General features: G+C 47.2%; 2 protein-coding genes across 8 annotated transcripts in view; both read right to left on the minus strand.

The window, feature by feature from the left end:
* LOC130358635 (formin-like protein 3) overlaps positions 1–18,034 on the minus strand; it is a 289,106-nt gene that overhangs the window by 128,857 nt on the left and 142,215 nt on the right. For 4 of the 5 annotated variants that reach the window (XR_008889593.1, XM_056562152.1, XM_056562146.1 and 1 more), the window contains exon 1: positions 5,118–5,374. The exons of the other annotated variant lie outside the window; for it this stretch is intronic. Coding sequence is in view for 3 of the 4 variants with exons in the window: in XM_056562152.1 (XP_056418127.1) it covers positions 5,118–5,225 (108 nt within the window). In the remaining variant the exon portion in view is untranslated. Of the gene's footprint in view, positions 1–5,117; positions 5,375–18,034 lie in introns of those variants that run through there. 5 annotated transcript variants of the gene reach the window in all.
* Positions 6,265–13,488, minus strand: LOC130358632 (uncharacterized). Of its 3 annotated transcripts, XR_008889591.1 has the most exons (3): positions 13,278–13,488; positions 6,571–13,098; positions 6,265–6,391 (listed from the first exon to the last, which is right to left on the minus strand). XR_008889591.1 is itself a non-coding variant. In XM_056562134.1 (2 exons), the coding sequence occupies exon 2, from the start codon at positions 12,756–12,758 to the stop codon at positions 6,822–6,824; it is 5,937 nt and encodes a 1,978-aa protein (XP_056418109.1). In that variant the 5' UTR covers positions 12,759–13,098; positions 13,278–13,488; the 3' UTR covers positions 6,280–6,821. The 3 variants fall into 3 exon arrangements, 1 of the variants encoding a protein (XP_056418109.1); XR_008889592.1 differs by having other exon boundaries at positions 6,571–13,488; XM_056562134.1 differs by having other exon boundaries at positions 6,280–13,098.

The raw sequence follows: 18,034 nt of genomic DNA on the forward strand, positions 1-18,034 counted from the left end.
AAAAATCACCTCACCAGCCCAATTGTCCATAGCTAAGTAAGTACTAGAGATGATTATAAAAAGTGTTTTTTCTCCAGATCCAAGTCTCAGCATCTAATCTAAGAGGGCAAAAGTGGTTGGGCGAGTTAGCGTTTTAACTCCTAATACATAACTCCTATCCTACTGCGTTCTTGTCATGTGAGCCATGAAACTGATTCACATCCAGGAGATTCAATGTCATGGGCCTCTATTCATATGCACCATAGCAGATACTGCCGTGTTGTCTGCATCAGGTTATGCGGAGAGTATTTCCTGTGTTTGCGCTGGTCATTCCTGTAGTCCATTATCCATTGTTTTGTAGTCTTTTCCGCCAATAAAGTCGCTCTACCCCTCCCTGTTGAAGACTCCAGACTTTTGAGGAATACAGAGTAGCATCTATTCAGGAAATGTCTACAACTGTACAGTTTACAAGTTTCTTAATATATAAATAAATAAAATTGACAAATATGTCCCCTCGACTTCCATATGAACAAATCCCTATGAGTGTGCACGTTTACTCTTATAGGGAGAGGGATGTACAGCTGTCCGAGACCCCTGGTGCCACTTAGGCTGCATTCACACTGCCGTTTAGACCCTTCCTGTTCTTCTCCCTTCAAAAATAAAAACGGACTATAAAAGGACAATAATGGATGTTATCCATTTGTATCAGTTATTGTTCAGTTAATAAACCAAAACATAAAAAAAACGGATGCAAACGGATGTGAAAGGATTGTAAAAAAAATCCCATGGGATTATTTTACAACCGGTTTTAATCAGTTTACAAGCAGCAACAACGGCACCTAAACGGGGAAAAAAATAAATAAATCGGGGACAGACGGCCATGTGAAAGCACTAGTGCTGGGCGATATACTGGTTCATACCGAATACAGTTTTTTAAAATTCTGTACGATATGAATTTTTCCTATACCACAATATTGGTCGGGCCCCTTCGAATGAATGAATTATCAGCCGCAGCGCCTGTCCCCACATCGGGGAACTAATCATATGTAACCCGTGGGTGCTGCTCCCCCCCCCCCCCCCCCCCCCGGTGCTCCTGTGAGCCACCGGCACTTTACATGACAGTGCGCTTAGCCTATCACCGGCCGAGGCGGGACATCGCTGCGGCCGGGGATGCGCTGACAGCAGTGTGACGTGCCCATCCCCAGGAAGCAGCATGAAGATTGCAGCAGAGAACAGTGAGGCCGATGCTGGATCAACGGGGGAACGAAGGAAGGTGAGTCAAAGTTTATTTTGTTTATTTTTGCACCCCGGGGCACAGGAATATGTAAAATTAATCAGTACAGATGTCATTCATTAATAATTTCCAGCGCCTTGGCACGCAATTCATTCATTTAAAGGGCTGGCAGCTCACATGAGGATGGGGGAAGCAGCACCCGCGGGTCACATATAATTAGTTCCCCGAGTTCCCCAGCGCGCTGCGGCTGATCATTCATATGGGGGGGGGGGGGGTTAGAGAAGCAGAGCAGCTCCCGCGGGTCACATATGATTAGTTCCGCAGCGTGGGGGGGGAATATTGTTGAATACCGTGGAGACGCCATAACTTACTAAAATACCGTCATATACATGTTTGGTCATATGCCCAGTAGGGATGTAAGAAAAAAATCGATTCTCGCGATAATCGCGATTTTTCATTTGCCGATACAGAATCGATTCAAAATATTTTTGAATCGATTCTTTTAGGGATGTGGAATTTTTAATAAAACGCACTTTTCTTACCTGCCAACGAGCCCGCGGAGCTCCGGTACAGTCCGGTACAGGTGTTCGGTCCCCGGGCTGTATTCTTCTTACTTCCTGTTAGTCCGGCACGTCACATGGAGCTTCAGCCTATCACCAGCCGCAGCGATGTCCCGCCTCCGCTGGTGATAGGCTGAAGCTCCATGTGACGTGCCGGACTAACAGGAAGTAAGAAGAATACAGCCCGGGGACCCAACACCTGTACCGGACTGTACCGGAGCTCCGCGGGCTCGTTGGCAGGTAAGATAAAGTGCGTTTTATTTTATTTTGCAGCCCGGACGGGATAACATGAGAAAAGTGTGCACCGGAGTACTAGATCGCCGCTGTCAAAGCTGACAGCGGCGTCTATTGGGATCTATGAATGCTCCCAGGTGGGCGATATATCGCGATGTATCGTCACCTAGACGGTATCGCGATATATCGCGATATATCGAATCGCCACACTGGTATCGCGATTCGAATCGAATCGCCAAATTCTTGGCGATTCACACCCCTAATGCCCAGCACTAAGCGGCAACAGCGGAACCTAAACGGGGAAAAAAAAAAGCGGGGACAGTCGGCTGTGTGAACGCACCGACAAAGTATCAGAAGTGTTAAATCCAACCTGTCATAACTTTGTTTCCCTCAACAGCGGACACCGGGCAACATGTCAGGCTGCCCTATACAAAATAGTAATATCTTACATATCTATATTACCAACAGGACCAGAAATCTGGTTCACATCACGTTTTAGGCCATACGGGGCCGAATACGGCTGGGGGGAGCTAAAACCGGGCTTTCAAGGAGCCGACCGGAGTGAAACGCTGACTCCGGTCGGCTCATTTTTACCAGGTTTTCGGTCTTCCCACCTGACCGGACCTAAAAAAAAAATGTAACTGACAGGTACACTTTAAGATAAAATTTTGTCCCAAAGCTGGCCTTTCTTTTTCTACGTATCTATCCCTTTTATAACTCAGTCCTGCAGGAGTAGGTGAGCAGGGCTGCCTTGCTTGTTTTAAAAAAAATTGTTTTTAACCAATCCCAGGAGCGGAAACAAATCAGAAAAAAAAGTTTCTACTTCTTGCTTTGGCTCAAAAAAAAATAAAAATAAAATAAAAAAACACTGCCACAAATACTGCGTGTGTGATTCCAGCCTTACTGGCACAACTTTGCATGAAGCTTCACAAAGTCAATTCTGTTCAGTGACTGTCAATCGGATTTGCAGCTCAAAGGCACTACACATCCCAGCATGTCCTGTTAAAACGAGAGCTCAGCTTCCATTTTTTCCTATTTTTTCGCGAGGCTTCCATTTTTCCTATTTTTTTTTCCAATGTTGTTTACATATCATGAGAACCATCAGATAGCAAGAAAATGAATGCATCTTGTCAATAGATGTAGCCTTGAAGCGGAGCAATGAAGTGTCAGTCACTAGATAAGCAGTTAATTATGGCATCCTAAATCTCTAGCAAGATTAAGATGGACAATCTGGGATAATCTGCGATGGCCTCATGTCAGCTGTCCCCCATGCACTCCTTGTAGAGCAGTGTTTCCCAACCAGGGTGCCTCCAGCTGTTGCAAAAATACAACTACCAGCATGCTGGAAGTTGTAGTTTTGCAACAGCTGGAGGCACCCTGGTTGGGAAACACTGTTGTAGAGTCTAATCTATCTATAGTAGAAGCAGACAGTCCTCACTGTTCACCATCACATGGCCGTACACAGGTAGAGGGGCTGACAGGCGTTCTCTGTTGGGCTAGAGGTGCGTCCTGTGCTCCATAAGAAATAGCAGTCTATTGGATCCGCCTTACAACACGCCCCTCTATAGAGTTATGCACAAATTCCTCAAATCCCAAAAGACGCTTCAGCCAAGCAAGGGAAAAAAATCTCCACTAAAGAGAAGAAAAAAAAAGGGAAAGAGTAAGATCTCCAGACATATAGGCAGAATACATGAGGTCAGGACAGATCCAGGGGAGACACAAATGTAACCAAAACCAGGAGGTGTAAGGAAAACTCCAGACAGACCCTACAGGGGAACAGAACCCAGACCGGGAACAGGAGCGCCAGCAACAGGCAGACAGCTGCACAACAGCCTGAGGGACCTAATATACTGGACACAAGACCTGGGTACAGAGGAGCCGGGAACTCTACCGATACCGGGTACAGAGGAGCCAGGAACTCTACCGATACCGGGTACAGAGGAGCCGGGAACTCTACCAATACCGGGTACAGAGGAGCCGGGAACTCTACCGATACCGGGTACAGAGGAGCCGGGAACTCTACCGATACCGGGTACAGAGGAGCCGGGAACTCTACCGATACCGGGTACAGAGGAGCCGGGAACTCTACCGATACCGGGTACAGAGGAGCCGGGAACTCTACCGATACCGGGTACAGAGGAGCCGGGAACTCTACCAATACCGGGTACAGAGGAGCCGGGAACTCTACCAATACCGGGTACAGAGGAGCCGGGAACTCTACCAATACCGGGTACAGAGGAGCCGGGAACTCTACCAATACTGGGTATAGTCTTCACATAGTCCCGTATACCTGATAAAACCGGTCTTAGGGCTCAGTTGATATTTGCCCATAGTCTGCTCTTCCATGTGATCATCTCTTATTCAGACAAACGTGAAGCAACCTAAACACTAGAGGAACCCTAAGATGACACCAGATAAACATAACATGGTAAACTGTGCCAGCCAAAAGTAGAAGCCAAAATGTGCCCTTGCCTAGGTCACAGCACATACACCGCTCCCACCCTTGATATCAATCACAAGGGACTCTGCCCCCACCAACCACTATTTGCCCCCCCCCCCCCCCCCCACCACCACCACCAGGGGCATCACCAGGCACTCTGACCCCACCAGGGGCATCACCAGGCACTCTGACCCCACCAGGGGCATCACCAGGCACTCTGACCCCACCAGGGGCATCACCAGGCACTCTGACCCCACCAGGGGCATCACCAGGCACTCTGACCCCACCAGGGGCATCACCAGGCACTCTGACCCCACCAGGGGCATCACCAGGCACTCTGACCCCACCAGGGGCATCACCAGGCACTCTGACCCCACCAGGGGCATCACCAGGCACTCTGACCCCACCAGGGGCATCACCAGGCACTCTGACCCCACCAGGGGCATCACCAGGCACTCTGACCCCACCAGGGGCATCACCAGGCACTCTGACCCCACCAGGGGCATCACCAGGCACTCTGACCCCACCAGGGGCATCACCAGGCACTCTGACCCCACCAGGGGCATCACCAGGCAGTCAGTCACCGTGGCCCCGTCCTCACACAGCCGCCCCCCGGGCACATCCCATTGTCCCGTCATCACCAGCCCCATAAAGTAACTTCACAACTCACCAAGACCAGGGCGAATCTCTCCTCCAGCTCCCCCGGGTCCGGCATTGGAACTTTCAGAGGTAATAATGGGGTTCCCGGGACTCCCCCCGCACTCTCCGCGTTACCCATGTTCGGGACCCCGGTACACTGCACCCCAAAAGCCGGGTGTCCCCCCTTATCCCGTGCGCGCCCCCGCTACAGCAACAAAAAGTCCCCGGGACCCATCCTTTGTACTAGAGAGTCCCGCCTCACTGCCCACACTGCGCTCCGCTCCATTCACCCAGCCGCACTCTCTAAGCCACGCCCCTCATCCATGCAGCCATTGGTCCACCGCCTGGAATATCGGCCGCTCATTGGATCAGAGCTTGTGTGTGGAATTCCAGTCACACAGCGCCCTCTACAGCATTCCTAGGACAGGACGGTGCAACAGTTGTCTCAGCGGAACTTCTCACCAACTTTACAATGCGCAGTGTAAGGACAATCCCAATGTATTGTGACGTCATCATTGTAATGATGGGATTGTGACGTCAGGCAGCATTAGCTATCTCTCCCACTCGCCTAGGTTCTCCAGGTTTAGCCAGTCTCTAAGGATGGGTTCATATATATATATATATATATATATATATATATATTCTAAAGTTCAATGAGAAAACGCTTGATAGTTCTCATATTTATTTTTACAACTGTAAAATTGCATGGGGCTTATTTTGGGAGTTTCCCACTCAAAAATCGCTTATTTTTGCATGTTTATTAGATATAGACCCTTCAGAACACTTAAAGGCTATGTTCACAAAGCTCAAAAATTCATTTCTTTTACAAGCAATGAGACAAAAATTTTGAAGCTTTTTAGTTGCGTTTGGAGCCTTTTTTAGGAGAGTTTTTGCCAATTTTTTTGTAAGTTTTGAGCCAAATTGTGAGCCGTATAGTCTGAATAATGGACCAAAAAGCATGGTACTTAGGCCATATTCACACACCGTTTTTCATCCCCATATTTTACCCACAAAATAACAGGCCATATTTCTCTATAACAACAGCCATTAAATAATGCAGTGGTGGCATTACTAGTGGTTTACAGTGGTGGCATTACTAGTGGTTTTTCCATTGAACTTATTACCTGGAATTTTTTTTTATACAAAAGACGGAGGAAAAAATAAAAGGTAAACATAGCTATAATGTCTCCGCTGTCTCGTGGACACAGCTTCACATCAAGTTTATACCGAATCTCAAGGAAAGACACGCTGGTTTGCTTAACTGATGTAATCTTTACTGAGATATAATGAAAGTGCGCGGTAAAACTGTAAAACAAACATATGAAAGACAAATATAAGCATGGCTATTCAAGTGCCTTACATTATGTATAGCTAATACATAGATAGTCTAACATGTGCTCACTTACTACACACTGAAAACACATTATCTATCTACAAATGCCTAGCATCTCTCTACACAGGCTAACTAACAATTCCGTACTCACAGGCTTTGGTATTTATCAGATTTGCAGTCTGTATTAGCTTTAAGAAGTCCTGTGGATCTGGTCACTGTGGTGGCTGGAGCTGGAATGAATGAGACATGCCGGAGCTAGTCCTATGCTTTAGAGAGAAGGCCCGCCTCTAGGCTTCAAGAAAATGGAGGGTCTTAAAGGAACAGACCCTGCTGAGTGCCAAGCATGTAAAATACATTGCGAAGGCAGCACACTCCCCACCTGGCATACTTTTTGTTATGCCACTAACCCTTGGACAGAAGTAAAACTACTTCAGAAATTGGCCTTGCATACACTTTGGGAATGCCCTGTCTAACAATCCTAACTTCAACCTTTCTAACTCTAGCATCACTACTAGGATCAGTCCCCACAATGAGTCCAATAGGCCACTCGTTCCTGTGGGCCTGAGAGTCTTTCAGTAGGACAAAGTCTCCAACTTGTAAATTGGGCTTGTCATCTTGCCATTTCTTGCGTGGCTGGAGTGTCACCAGGTATTCCTGTCTCCATCTCTTCCAGAAAATGTCCGCAAGACTTTGAACTTGTTTCCATTGCTTGGTGTACAAGTCCTTGAGGTCAAAGTCTCCTGTGGGGGCTGTCACTGGTTCCATCTTCTGAGTCAACAGCATTGCAGGTGTCAAGACTGCCGGCATCTCCGGATCTGTGGACACTGGAACCAAAGGTCTGGCGTTCATAATGGCCATGACTTCAGCCATTAGCGTAGTCAAAGCTTCATGTGTGAGGCGAGTAGACCCAACCTTCAGGAGCATGGCATCCAGAATGCGACGAGCTACTCCTATCATCCTCTCCCAGGCTCCTCCCATATGCGATGCGTGTGGAGGATTAAAAGTCCAAGTGCATCCTTGGTTTTGAAGATAGGAACCTGTTTCAGAGTCTGTAGAAATGATCTTCAACTCTTTGCAAGCCCCAATAAAGTTTGTGCCACGGTCTGAACGAATCAATTTTGCTGGTCCTCGGATAGAGAAGAATCTTCTCAAGGCATTGATGAAACTTGAAGTGGATAAAGATTCAATCACTTCAATGTGAACTGCTCTGGTACTCAGGCAGGAGAACAGAACAGCCCAACGTTTACTCTTGGCACTGCCTCCTCTGGTCTTGCGAGAAGAGATGTTCCAAGGGCCAAAAACGTCTAGACCTACGTGAGTGAATGGAGGATCTGAAGAAAGTCTGTCCGCAGGTAAGTTTGACATCTTCTGAACTTCAAGTTTCCCTCTAATCTTCTTGCAGGTCACGCATTTGCTGATCACACTGGAGACTAGTCTCTTACCTCCTATGATCCACAACCCTGCTGACCGTACCGCTCCTTCAGTGAAGTGTCGACCTTGATGTGCGACTTGCTCGTGATAATGTCTCACCAGAAGAAGAGCGATGTGATGATTTTTGGGTATGATGAAGGGATGTCTCTCTTGGATAGTTGTATCTGCTGCCGACAAGCGACCTCCAATTCTTAACACTCCATCTTCGTCGAGGATAGGGTTCAACTTCTTTAGCGTATTGTGTCGAGAAATCTCTTCCTTTTTCATAAGGCTTTGGATTTCTTCTTTAAAGACTTCCTGCTGGATGCATCTGATGATCGTGACCTTGGCTTGTTCAAGGTGGTCATTGCTATGCTGATCAGTATTGGTAGCTCTGCAGGAGGATCTGGCTAGACAGATAAGTTTTCCGATTGCACGGGTCAGCGACTTCCAGCTGGAAAACCTTTCAAATCTATGAGCGCCCAGACTGTCTCTTGTAACTATAGTCCTACAAACTGTCACTTGAGGTCTTACCTCTTTGTCTTGATCTGGTTCTATGAGCTGAAAGGTCTCTACCTGAGTATTTTCTTTGGTTTCTGGTTTACGAAGAAAGGATGGACCTACAAACCAGTTAGTTTGCTTGAGCGCAGCGGCTGGCACTAGTCTTGTCCCATGATCAGCGGGGTTCTTGTCAGTGCTGATGTAATGCCACTGTTCTGGACTTGTAGACTTTCTGATACGTGTCACTCTGTTGGCCACGTATGTATAAAATCTTCTTGAAGCATTGTGAATATATCCTAACACAATCTTGCTGTCTGTATAAAAGTTCATTGCATGGATCTCGATGTCCAGTTCTGTTGTAATCATGTCTGCCATTTCTACAGCTAAGACAGCAGCACAAAGTTCTAGACGTGGGACAGTGTGAGCCGGTCTGGGAGCCAGCTTAGATTTTCCCATGAGGAACCCGACATGGCTTTGTCCCTCAGTGTCTATTACCCTAAGGTAGGCGACAGATGCGATAGCCATAGTGGAGGCGTCAGAGAATATGCATATTTCTCTTCTCTTTGTAGCAGACAAGGAAACAGATACGTATGGTCTAGGGATGTTGAGTTGTTCAAGCTCTAACAATGAGTCTTTCCACAACTTCCACTGCATTTCCTTCTCTTCAGGTAGAGGTATGTCCCAGTCACTTTGTTCTTGCTCAGTAGTGATCTGTCTCAAAAGAGCTTTACCTTGCATGATGATGGGTGCTACGAACCCCAGGGGGTCGTAAAGACTGTTGACTGTAGATAGGACACCTCTTTTTGTGAATGGCTTCTCTTCTCTGGAGACCCTGAAGGTGAAACTGTCAGTCTTCAGGTCCCAACTAATCCCAAGACTTCTTTGCAAGGGTGGTGATTCTGTTCCTAGATCCAAGTCTTTGAGGTCTTTAGCACGGTCTTCCATTGGAAATGCTTCCATGACTCTGTTGCTGTTGGAAGCTACCTTGTTCAGTCTTATGTTGGATTCTGCCAACATTTCTCTTGTACTTTTCAGGACGTTGATAGCTTCTTCGTTGCTGGAGAAAGAAGCAAGTCCATCATCTACGTAGAAGTTCTTCATGACGAACTGTGTGGCTTCTTGACCATGTCTTTCACCTTGCTGTGCTGCTCGTCTCAGGTTGTAGATAGCTACAGCTGGAGAAGGGCTGTTTCCAAACACATGTACCTTCATCCTGTACTCTGTGATTTCTTTGTTAAAGTCGTTGTCTGTATACCACAGGAACCTTAAGTAGTCTCTGTGATCTTCACGAACAAGGAAACAGTAGAACATCTGTTGTACGTCTGCTGTCACTGCTATGAGTTCTTTTCTGAACCTGATGAGTACTCCAAGGAGTGTGTTGTTCAGGTCAGGTCCGCTGAGAAGGACATCATTTAGTGAGATGCCTTGGTGTTTCGCACTAGAGTCAAATACTACCCGTATCTGGCCTGGTTTCTGAGGATGGTACACCCCAAATATTGGTAAGTACCAGTGTTCTTGGTTCTCTTGTAGTGGTGGTGCCTTTTCAGCTTGATCGTTATCAAAGATCTTCTGCATGAAGGCTTGGAAGTGTTTCTTCATATTTGGCTTTCTTTGTAGCATGTGCTGCAGCGAAGTGAAGCGTTTCTCTGCTTGTACTTTGTTGTCAGGAAGGCGATGGCGTGGTGACCGGAAGGGTAGAGGGGCTACCCAGCTGCCTGATTTGTCTCTGAAGACTTCTCTGTCCATGATCTCAAGGAAGAGAGTATCTTCCACAGAGGGTGCTGGCTTGTCGTCGTCTCGTGTTCTTTCAAACACCTTACATCCCAGTTCATCTGTATCTCCAGTTGAGGCTAAGTCTTCCATGCACCTCTGGATACTCGGATGATGTGTTGGGTTTACAAGTCTCTCTTTAATGTGTAGACTGTTGGTACATGGGCAAAGACAAGATGTACGACCATTCTGTAACAGATGTGTTCTGTAGACATTTACCTTTTCTGGTTTGTGGAGTCCGTCTAAACATACTTCTCCAACGATGACCCATCCGAGATCAAGGCGTTGTGCAAATGGTGCATTGTGTGGCCCATTGTACTGTTCTCTGACTTTGTGCACTCTGAGGATATCTCTCCCAAGTAGAAGGATGATTGCAGCATCTGGATCTAGCGCTGGTATCTGATCTGCTATTCGCACCAGATGGGGGTGATGACGAGCAACTTCAGGTGTGGGGATCTCTGACCTGTTGTCTGGTATCTCATCACATTCTATGAGGGTAGGAAGAGTCACCTTTGTCTTTCCATCTAATGACTCAATGATGTAGTTGTTTGCTCTTCTCCCTGTTGTCTCTACAACTCCAGAACAAGTCTTCAGGGTGTATGGAGTTGGACTTCCTTTGTCACCGAAGAGGTCAAAGAACTCTGTTTTTGCCAGAGATCTGTTACTCTGTTCATCCAAGACTGTGTACATCTTGATTGCTTTTTCTCTGAAGCCTGCAGGATACACCTTGACTAAGCATATTTTGGAACATGATCTGGGGCGGCCCTGCTCTGTACAGATCTCAGTACACTTTGAGGTTACTGCTGGCGTTGTACTCTCGCCTTGCTCCCCACCATGATCTTCTTGAGTTGCTGGAACTTCTTGTTTCCATGGTGGTGGTCCTGGGTGTAGTGCTGACAGGTGTTTGTCACTGTTGCACTCTGTGCATTTTATTGTTTTTGTACAGTCTTTTGCAAGATGCTGAATTGAAGCGCAACATCTGAAACAAATGTGATTGTCTTTAAGGTAAGCTTTGCGCTCTTCTAATGTCTTACTTCTGAAAATGCGACATTTTCTTAGTGGATGAGGCTTGTTGTGGATTAGACATATTTTGTCTGGCTCCTCAACTTTCTTACTTGTGTTGTCTTCCTGATTGACTGCAGACTCAGGCGAGACTTCTGTCTTCCGTACAGAAACTGTTGCTCTGCGTTCTTTGTAAGGCGTTGGATGTTTTTGCTCTACCTTTGGGGAGCTTGCAGTTCTCTTGTTCAGGAAAGCAAAGCTTGGATCATTGCGTGTTTCAGCTTGGTCTACGATGAATTCAGCAATGAAGGCAAATGGTGGAAATGCGACTCGATGTTCTTTCTTGTATCTTGATGCTTGAGTGACCCACCTTTCCTGCAAGTTGAAAGGAAGTTTCTCGATTATGGGATCAACTCCACGTGCTGTATCTAAGTATGAGAGACCTGGCAGATATCCACTAGACTTAGCGGCTTCTATTTCTAAGAGTAGGTCCCCAAACCCTCTCAGCTTTTGATTGTCTTTGTTTGTCATTCTTGGATAGTTTTCTATCCTCTTCAGAAGAGCATCTTCAATCACTTCAGGTGACCCATAGCAGTGTTCTAGTCTCCTCCACACCATTGCAAGTCCTGCTGCTGCGTCATGAACATGTACTGATCTGATTCTTTGGGCTTGCTCAGTGGACTCTGGTCCTAGCCATTTGACGAGCAGATCAAGCTTTTCTCTGTCTGTCAGATCTAAGTCTTGGGTACCGCTTAGGAAAGATGACTTCCAGGCCCAGTAGTTTTCTGGACGGTCGTCGAATTTCATGAGACCAGCGCTCACTATCTCACGGCGCATCAGGAATCTTGCTACCTCTGTAGCTCTTGCTGCATCTGGTGAATACTTCCTGGGTGTAAACTCAGGGTATGGCTGCGGCTGGTAAGGCTGATCAGGTAATTGACTAAGTCTGCTTTGTTCTCCTCTATTGTAAGTCTTTCTGCTATAATCCAGACTTGTATTTGCTTGAGGAGGGAGTACATCAGCATCCGTTTGCACTCTTGTCAGGTTGGCAGATTGGTCTCTGAGCATGCGACCACTTGACTTCCTACCCTGAGGTTCTAATTCAGTCTTGCAGTGTTGCATAGTATCAAAGTTGCTTATTGATGGTCTTGGTGCATAATTGAACTGCTGGTCAGTGTACATGGTTGCTTGTGACTGTATGTACTCACGGGTACGTTGGCTTGCGCTGAGGGGTGACATCTGGGTTTCTATGTCAGCGAACTGAGCTTCGGCAGCCCTTGTGAGAACTTCTGCCTCGGCTAAGGCTGCTGCAGCGTTTTTCTGCTGTTGCAGTAAGTGTAAAGATGCTTGCACTTCAGCTTGTTCTTTCATCAATTCAGCTTCCTGCTTTGCATAGGACGCCATTGCACAAGCTGCCTCTGCTTTCGCTCTTGCCTTAGTTACTATGGCGCTAGCGGATGACAGGCTGGTGGTGCTTGAGTGTCTAGAACTATGGCGTTTAAATCTTGCTGCATCGGCGCTAACCGAAGTTAGATTTGTTTGACTGGACGCTCTAGACAATGTTGTGCACCTAGATCTACTTCTTGGCAAGGTGTCTTCCTCTTTATAGAAGCATTGAGGGTTAACTGTCAGAGTGCTGTTCTCTGGGTTCTGCATCTTGATTTAGCTGGCAGCGTAGATAATGATGATGATGACTGGACACAGCACAGCGGTGTTATAGCACGTGAGAGAATTAGTTTCACTTTCTAGTGCTTCGCGCCCTTACTCCGACACAGACTGCAGGGCACAGGATTTATGAGTCTTTTTTACTGCTGCGGACGATTCAAAGCTGATTAACTGCTTCTGATAACGTTTTAAAAGCCTTTTTACTATAATGTCTCCGCTGTCTCGTGGACACAGCTTCACATCAAGTTTATACCGAATCTCAAGGAAAGACACGCTGGTTTGCTTAACTGATGTAATCTTTACTGAGATATAATGAAAGTGCGCGGTAAAACTGTAAAACAAACATATGAAAGACAAATATAAGCATGGCTATTCAAGTGCCTTACATTATGTATAGCTAATACATAGATAGTCTAACATGTGCTCACTTACTACACACTGAAAACACATTATCTATCTACAAATGCCTAGCATCTCTCTACACAGGCTAACTAACAATTCCGTACTCACAGGCTTTGGTATTTATCAGATTTGCAGTCTGTATTAGCTTTAAGAAGTCCTGTGGATCTGGTCACTGTGGTGGCTGGAGCTGGAATGAATGAGACATGCCGGAGCTAGTCCTATGCTTTAGAGAGAAGGCCCGCCTCTAGGCTTCAAGAAAATGGAGGGTCTTAAAGGAACAGACCCTGCTGAGTGCCAAGCATGTAAAATACATTGCGAAGGCAGCACAATAGCCTAAGAACTGAACAGGTTTGGTTTATCTCCCCCATAGTGTGCACATAGCCTTATAGCTTTGGACACTTGTAAGATGCCCATATACCTTATACTATATACACACTGCCACTGGTCGACTAATATGATGGCTGGAAAAACAATATGAAGAAGTAATAATAGCTTGCACTCACCGTCGCTCGTGTTCTTATTATTTTTCAAACATGAGTTGGCGGTGTACGAAAGCGGTCGCTAGCCTCTGAGGGCCCCTGCAATGTCCTCATATGCTCCCTGCTGAACTTATGTTTGGAAGATAAGAACACGAGCGACAGTGAGTGCAAGCTACTGTTACCACTTCATATTGTTTTTACATATACACGCTATCTTTACATAGCTTAGCACCTCCTGCAGTGTCCGTGATTAATAAGTAGCACCGGCTGCTGTTACCAACTAGAGCTCCGGACGAACATAGATATGTAATACGGTAGAATCTCCCAATAGTGGACACTCACGGGGAATTAAAAAGTGTCCGCTATTTTGAGATATCCTTTATTGGGAAAAAGGCTCAAAATTCTTCCTAAATGACGGAATACTGTCCTGTTCTCAATGCAAAGTGTAATTACCTATAAAACATGATAAAAAGCCATATTACAGTAGAATCTCCCAAGGAAGAAAAGGAGATTGGTAAGGCACTGTGAAGGACATATAGTCCCCCGCGAGTGCACAGCTCCAGGGGGCTCGACTCAATGTCCCAGTATCCACAAACAAAAGAAAATGAAGCGGCACACCAAAAGGATTCAATCCAAGCTGGTGTTTTCTTCACCCATCAGTACATAATGCATTATGTATTGATGGGTGAATAAAACACCAGCTTGGATTGAATCCTTCTGGAGTGCCGCTTCATTCTTACAGTATAATCTCCAGTGTCGTTTAATCTCCCCTTATCCCTCCCCTGTATCATTTCATCCCCCTTTATACCCTGTGCCATCTTATGCCCCCAAGCGTTGTGCCAAATTATCCACCCTTACCCCCTGTGCTACATCAATTACCCTTGACCCCCCCCCCCCATGCCATTTCACTTACCCTTTATTACCCTCTGTGTAAATTCATCAACACCCCCCCCCCCCCCCCTTTCTTCATGAAGTGGCACAGGGGGATAAAGGGGAAATAAAATGGCACAGGAGGTGGTAAAGAGGGGGTGATGAATTTGCACAGAGGTTAATAAAGGAGGAATGAAATAGTACAGGGAGGGATCAAGAGGAAATTATGTGGCACAGAGGGTAATAAAGGGAGGGATGATTTGGCACAGGGCAATAAAGTGGCACGCAGGGGATCAGGGAAGGAGGGGGGGTGAATGATGTGGCCGGTAGATGTACAGAAGCAGGAGACCACTGTTTAAACACCAGTCTTCTGCTTCTGTGCTGGGGCTTCTGCAGGGGGTGCAGCTGGGGTCCCTTACTGGGGTATTGGCTGTACCCCCTGAAGGCGGCCCTGTTTTTTTCTGCAGTGGGAAACCGGCTGCTAGTTCCCAGCATGTGAACGTACCCTGAAGGAGAACTTCAGTAAAGAAAATTTTATCCACTACGTTCGGGCTGCCAGAATAAAAATAATAAACTTTAAAGTGTACCTCACACTTCTTTCTGGGGGGCAGTCCTTACACTTCCTTCCTCCTCAGCGGTGCCTGTGTTAGCTGATAGGATGATAGCACTGGGTAACTTGTAAAGAGCAGAGGGAGAAGAGTTGTCATATCCCACTTGCTCTGCAGACTCTCCTCAGCACTCCTCCTTCATGTCTCCCGACAGACTGCACAGGGTGGTTTAGGCCTGCAGTCTATGAGACAGAGGGAACACGCTGGTGACCTGAGATTGCAATGAAGAAATTACATCCTGCTGCCTGTGTCGGACCTGTGATTCATCAATGTGCTCCTGCAGGTCTAAACCAGCCTGTGGCCATAGAGCAGGGGTCTCAAACTCAACTTATCTGGGGGCCACTGGAGGTAGCAGCTGGGTGAGGCTGGGTCGCATGCGCCCCTTACATATAATGCCCCCATCATGCGCCCCTCATCATCCACCAGCAACCCCCCCCATTCCCCCTACCCCCGTGTGGTAATAGCATGAGCTGACGGATGATGGGGGTGCTACTTCTATGGGTTCCCCACATTAGGTAGGCAGCAGGTTCCCCACATTAGGTAGGCAGCAGGTTCCCCACATTACGTAGGCAGCAGGTTTCCCACATTAAGTAGGTAGTAGTAGTTTCCACACATTAGGTAGGTAGTAGCAGGTTCCCCCACATTAGGTAGTAGCAGGTTCCCCGCATTAGGTAGTAGCAGGTTCCCCGCATTGGGTAGTAGCAGGTTCCCCGCATTAGGTAGTAGCAGGTTCCCCACATTAGGTAGTAGCAGGTTCCCCACATTAGGTAGTAGCAGGTTCCCCGCATTAGGTAGTAGCAGGTTCCCCGCATTAGGTAGTAGCAGGTTCCCCACATTAGGTAGTAGCAGGTTCCCCACATTAGGTAGAACAAGGTTCTCCACATTAGGTACAAGCAGGTTCCCCACATTAGGTAGAAGCAGGTTCCCCACATTTGGTAGTAGCAGGTTCCCCACATTAGGTAGAAGCAGATAGCAGGTTCCCCACATTAGGTAGAAGCAGGATCCCCACATTAGGTAGAAGCAGGTTCCCACACATTAGTTAGAAGCAGGTTCCCCACATATGGTAGAAGCAGGTTCCCCACATTAGGTAGAAGCAGGTTCCGCACATTTGGTAGCATTGCCGTTCCCCGCCCCCCCACCTCTCACACACACACACACACATGAACACACACATAGACACACTTACCTGTCCTGCGCTGCGCTTCTCCTCTCCTGCTGCGGCCTGACAAGTGATGTCCTGTGCGGGTCTATGGAGGGACGTCACATGCGCGACGTCCCTCATCAGACTCGGGCCGGCCAGGGCCGGGAGGAGGAGGGTGGGGTAAGTGAAGCTTTCCGGCATTTAGCGCTGCTTTCCCGAAGCAGGGCTAAATGCCTGAAGAAGTTACCTGCCCGGCATCCGGAACTGCATGTCCCGGGCATCGGGCAATACGAATTACCTGACACAGACCTGGTGCGGGCCACAAAGTGGCAGAAAAATTTGAAATCCGGCCCTGACAGTATTTTGCTGTGATTTGCGCAAAATCGCGGTAAAAATGCAGTGGTTTTACTGCGATTTTGCACAAATCGCGTCAAAATACAGTATTGTGAGTATGGATGTAAATATGTTCAGGGGGCCCTCTTTTGGATGGGGGCCCTGGGCAACTGCCCAGGTTGCCCCACCCTAACACTGGCCCTGCAAAGTAGGGCTGGCACATAAGCCCGATTGTCCCCTATTGGGAGTGTTTTACTCCCTATTATACCCTATTGGGAGTGTTTTGTTCCCTAATGGGAGTGTTTTGTCCCCTATTGTCGCTTTTTGGGTGTGTGCGCGTCTTCTATTGGTAATGTCCCCTATTCGGAGGGTGCAAATACATTAAGTTTTATGGGACTCTGACGGGGAATTAAAAACTGTCTGCTATTGGGAGTTGTCCACTATTGGGAGGTGCACCAAAAATATAGCAGGCTCAACCTCAAGATATATACACATGGGAGCTACCAATGCCTTAAAACAACTTATGAAAATAAACCAAGAAAAAAGCAAGGCAAGAAAAAAGGGGGTGCACACCTGATATATTACAATAAGTATTATATTTTATTAGGTATCAAAAACACACAACATTAAAACCACTTAAAAAAAGGGGGCCTAAACAACACATAGACCACCCTTAGCCACAGAGAGGGACCCCCAAACCCCAGGGGCTTCCCACCAGAAAAGGACACCCGTGTGATATCAATAATATAAGTGTGTATACTCACAGCCCCTATAAAAGGTGTACAAGTGATATCAAAGTAAGACACTAGCAGCTGTACAATCATATACAAGTGCATGCCTAGATTAAAGTGCAAAGTCCAGAACAAAGTAGACATATACATACACATGGTGTTACGCTATGCGCTCCAGTCTCACACGCTGGCCGTGAGCGCATGGTCCCCTTACCTTCTGCTGCCAACGGGGCAGGGACTCGCATTGTGGGACACACCCGCATGCGAGCCCCAGTCCGTCACTCTCCGGGTATTTCCCCTGCCTCTGCTTCCGCCCCTCTGCGCGCGTGTCCCCGTCCCTTAGGGCGTGCATGTGCCGGAGCTTTAAGATTTAAAGGGCCAGTACGCTCATTAGTGTAACCACCTGTGTCTTGTTGATAAATTCCTCCACCCTTCTCAGTTCTTTGCCGGATCTTTGTTGACTAGTGAATGCATTCCATAGTATTGCCTTGCCGTGTACCAGATCTTCTGCTCTTGTGACCTTGACCTTGCTTCTCTGCCGCCTGCCTACTGAACTTCTGCTACGTCCCGACTACGCTACTGTGCTGACTGCCCTGACCTACAGCTATCCTGACTACGAGTTGTCTCATCCCTTCTGTGCTTCGCATCTCCTCAGCTGCCTGTGTGGTCGAGCCGTGTCGGGGGTAGCGACTTGGGTGTCGCC

The sequence above is a fragment of the Hyla sarda genome, chromosome 2 (genome assembly GCF_029499605.1).
Source record: "Hyla sarda isolate aHylSar1 chromosome 2, aHylSar1.hap1, whole genome shotgun sequence".
In the NCBI taxonomy this organism is placed as follows: Eukaryota; Metazoa; Chordata; class Amphibia; order Anura; family Hylidae; genus Hyla; species Hyla sarda.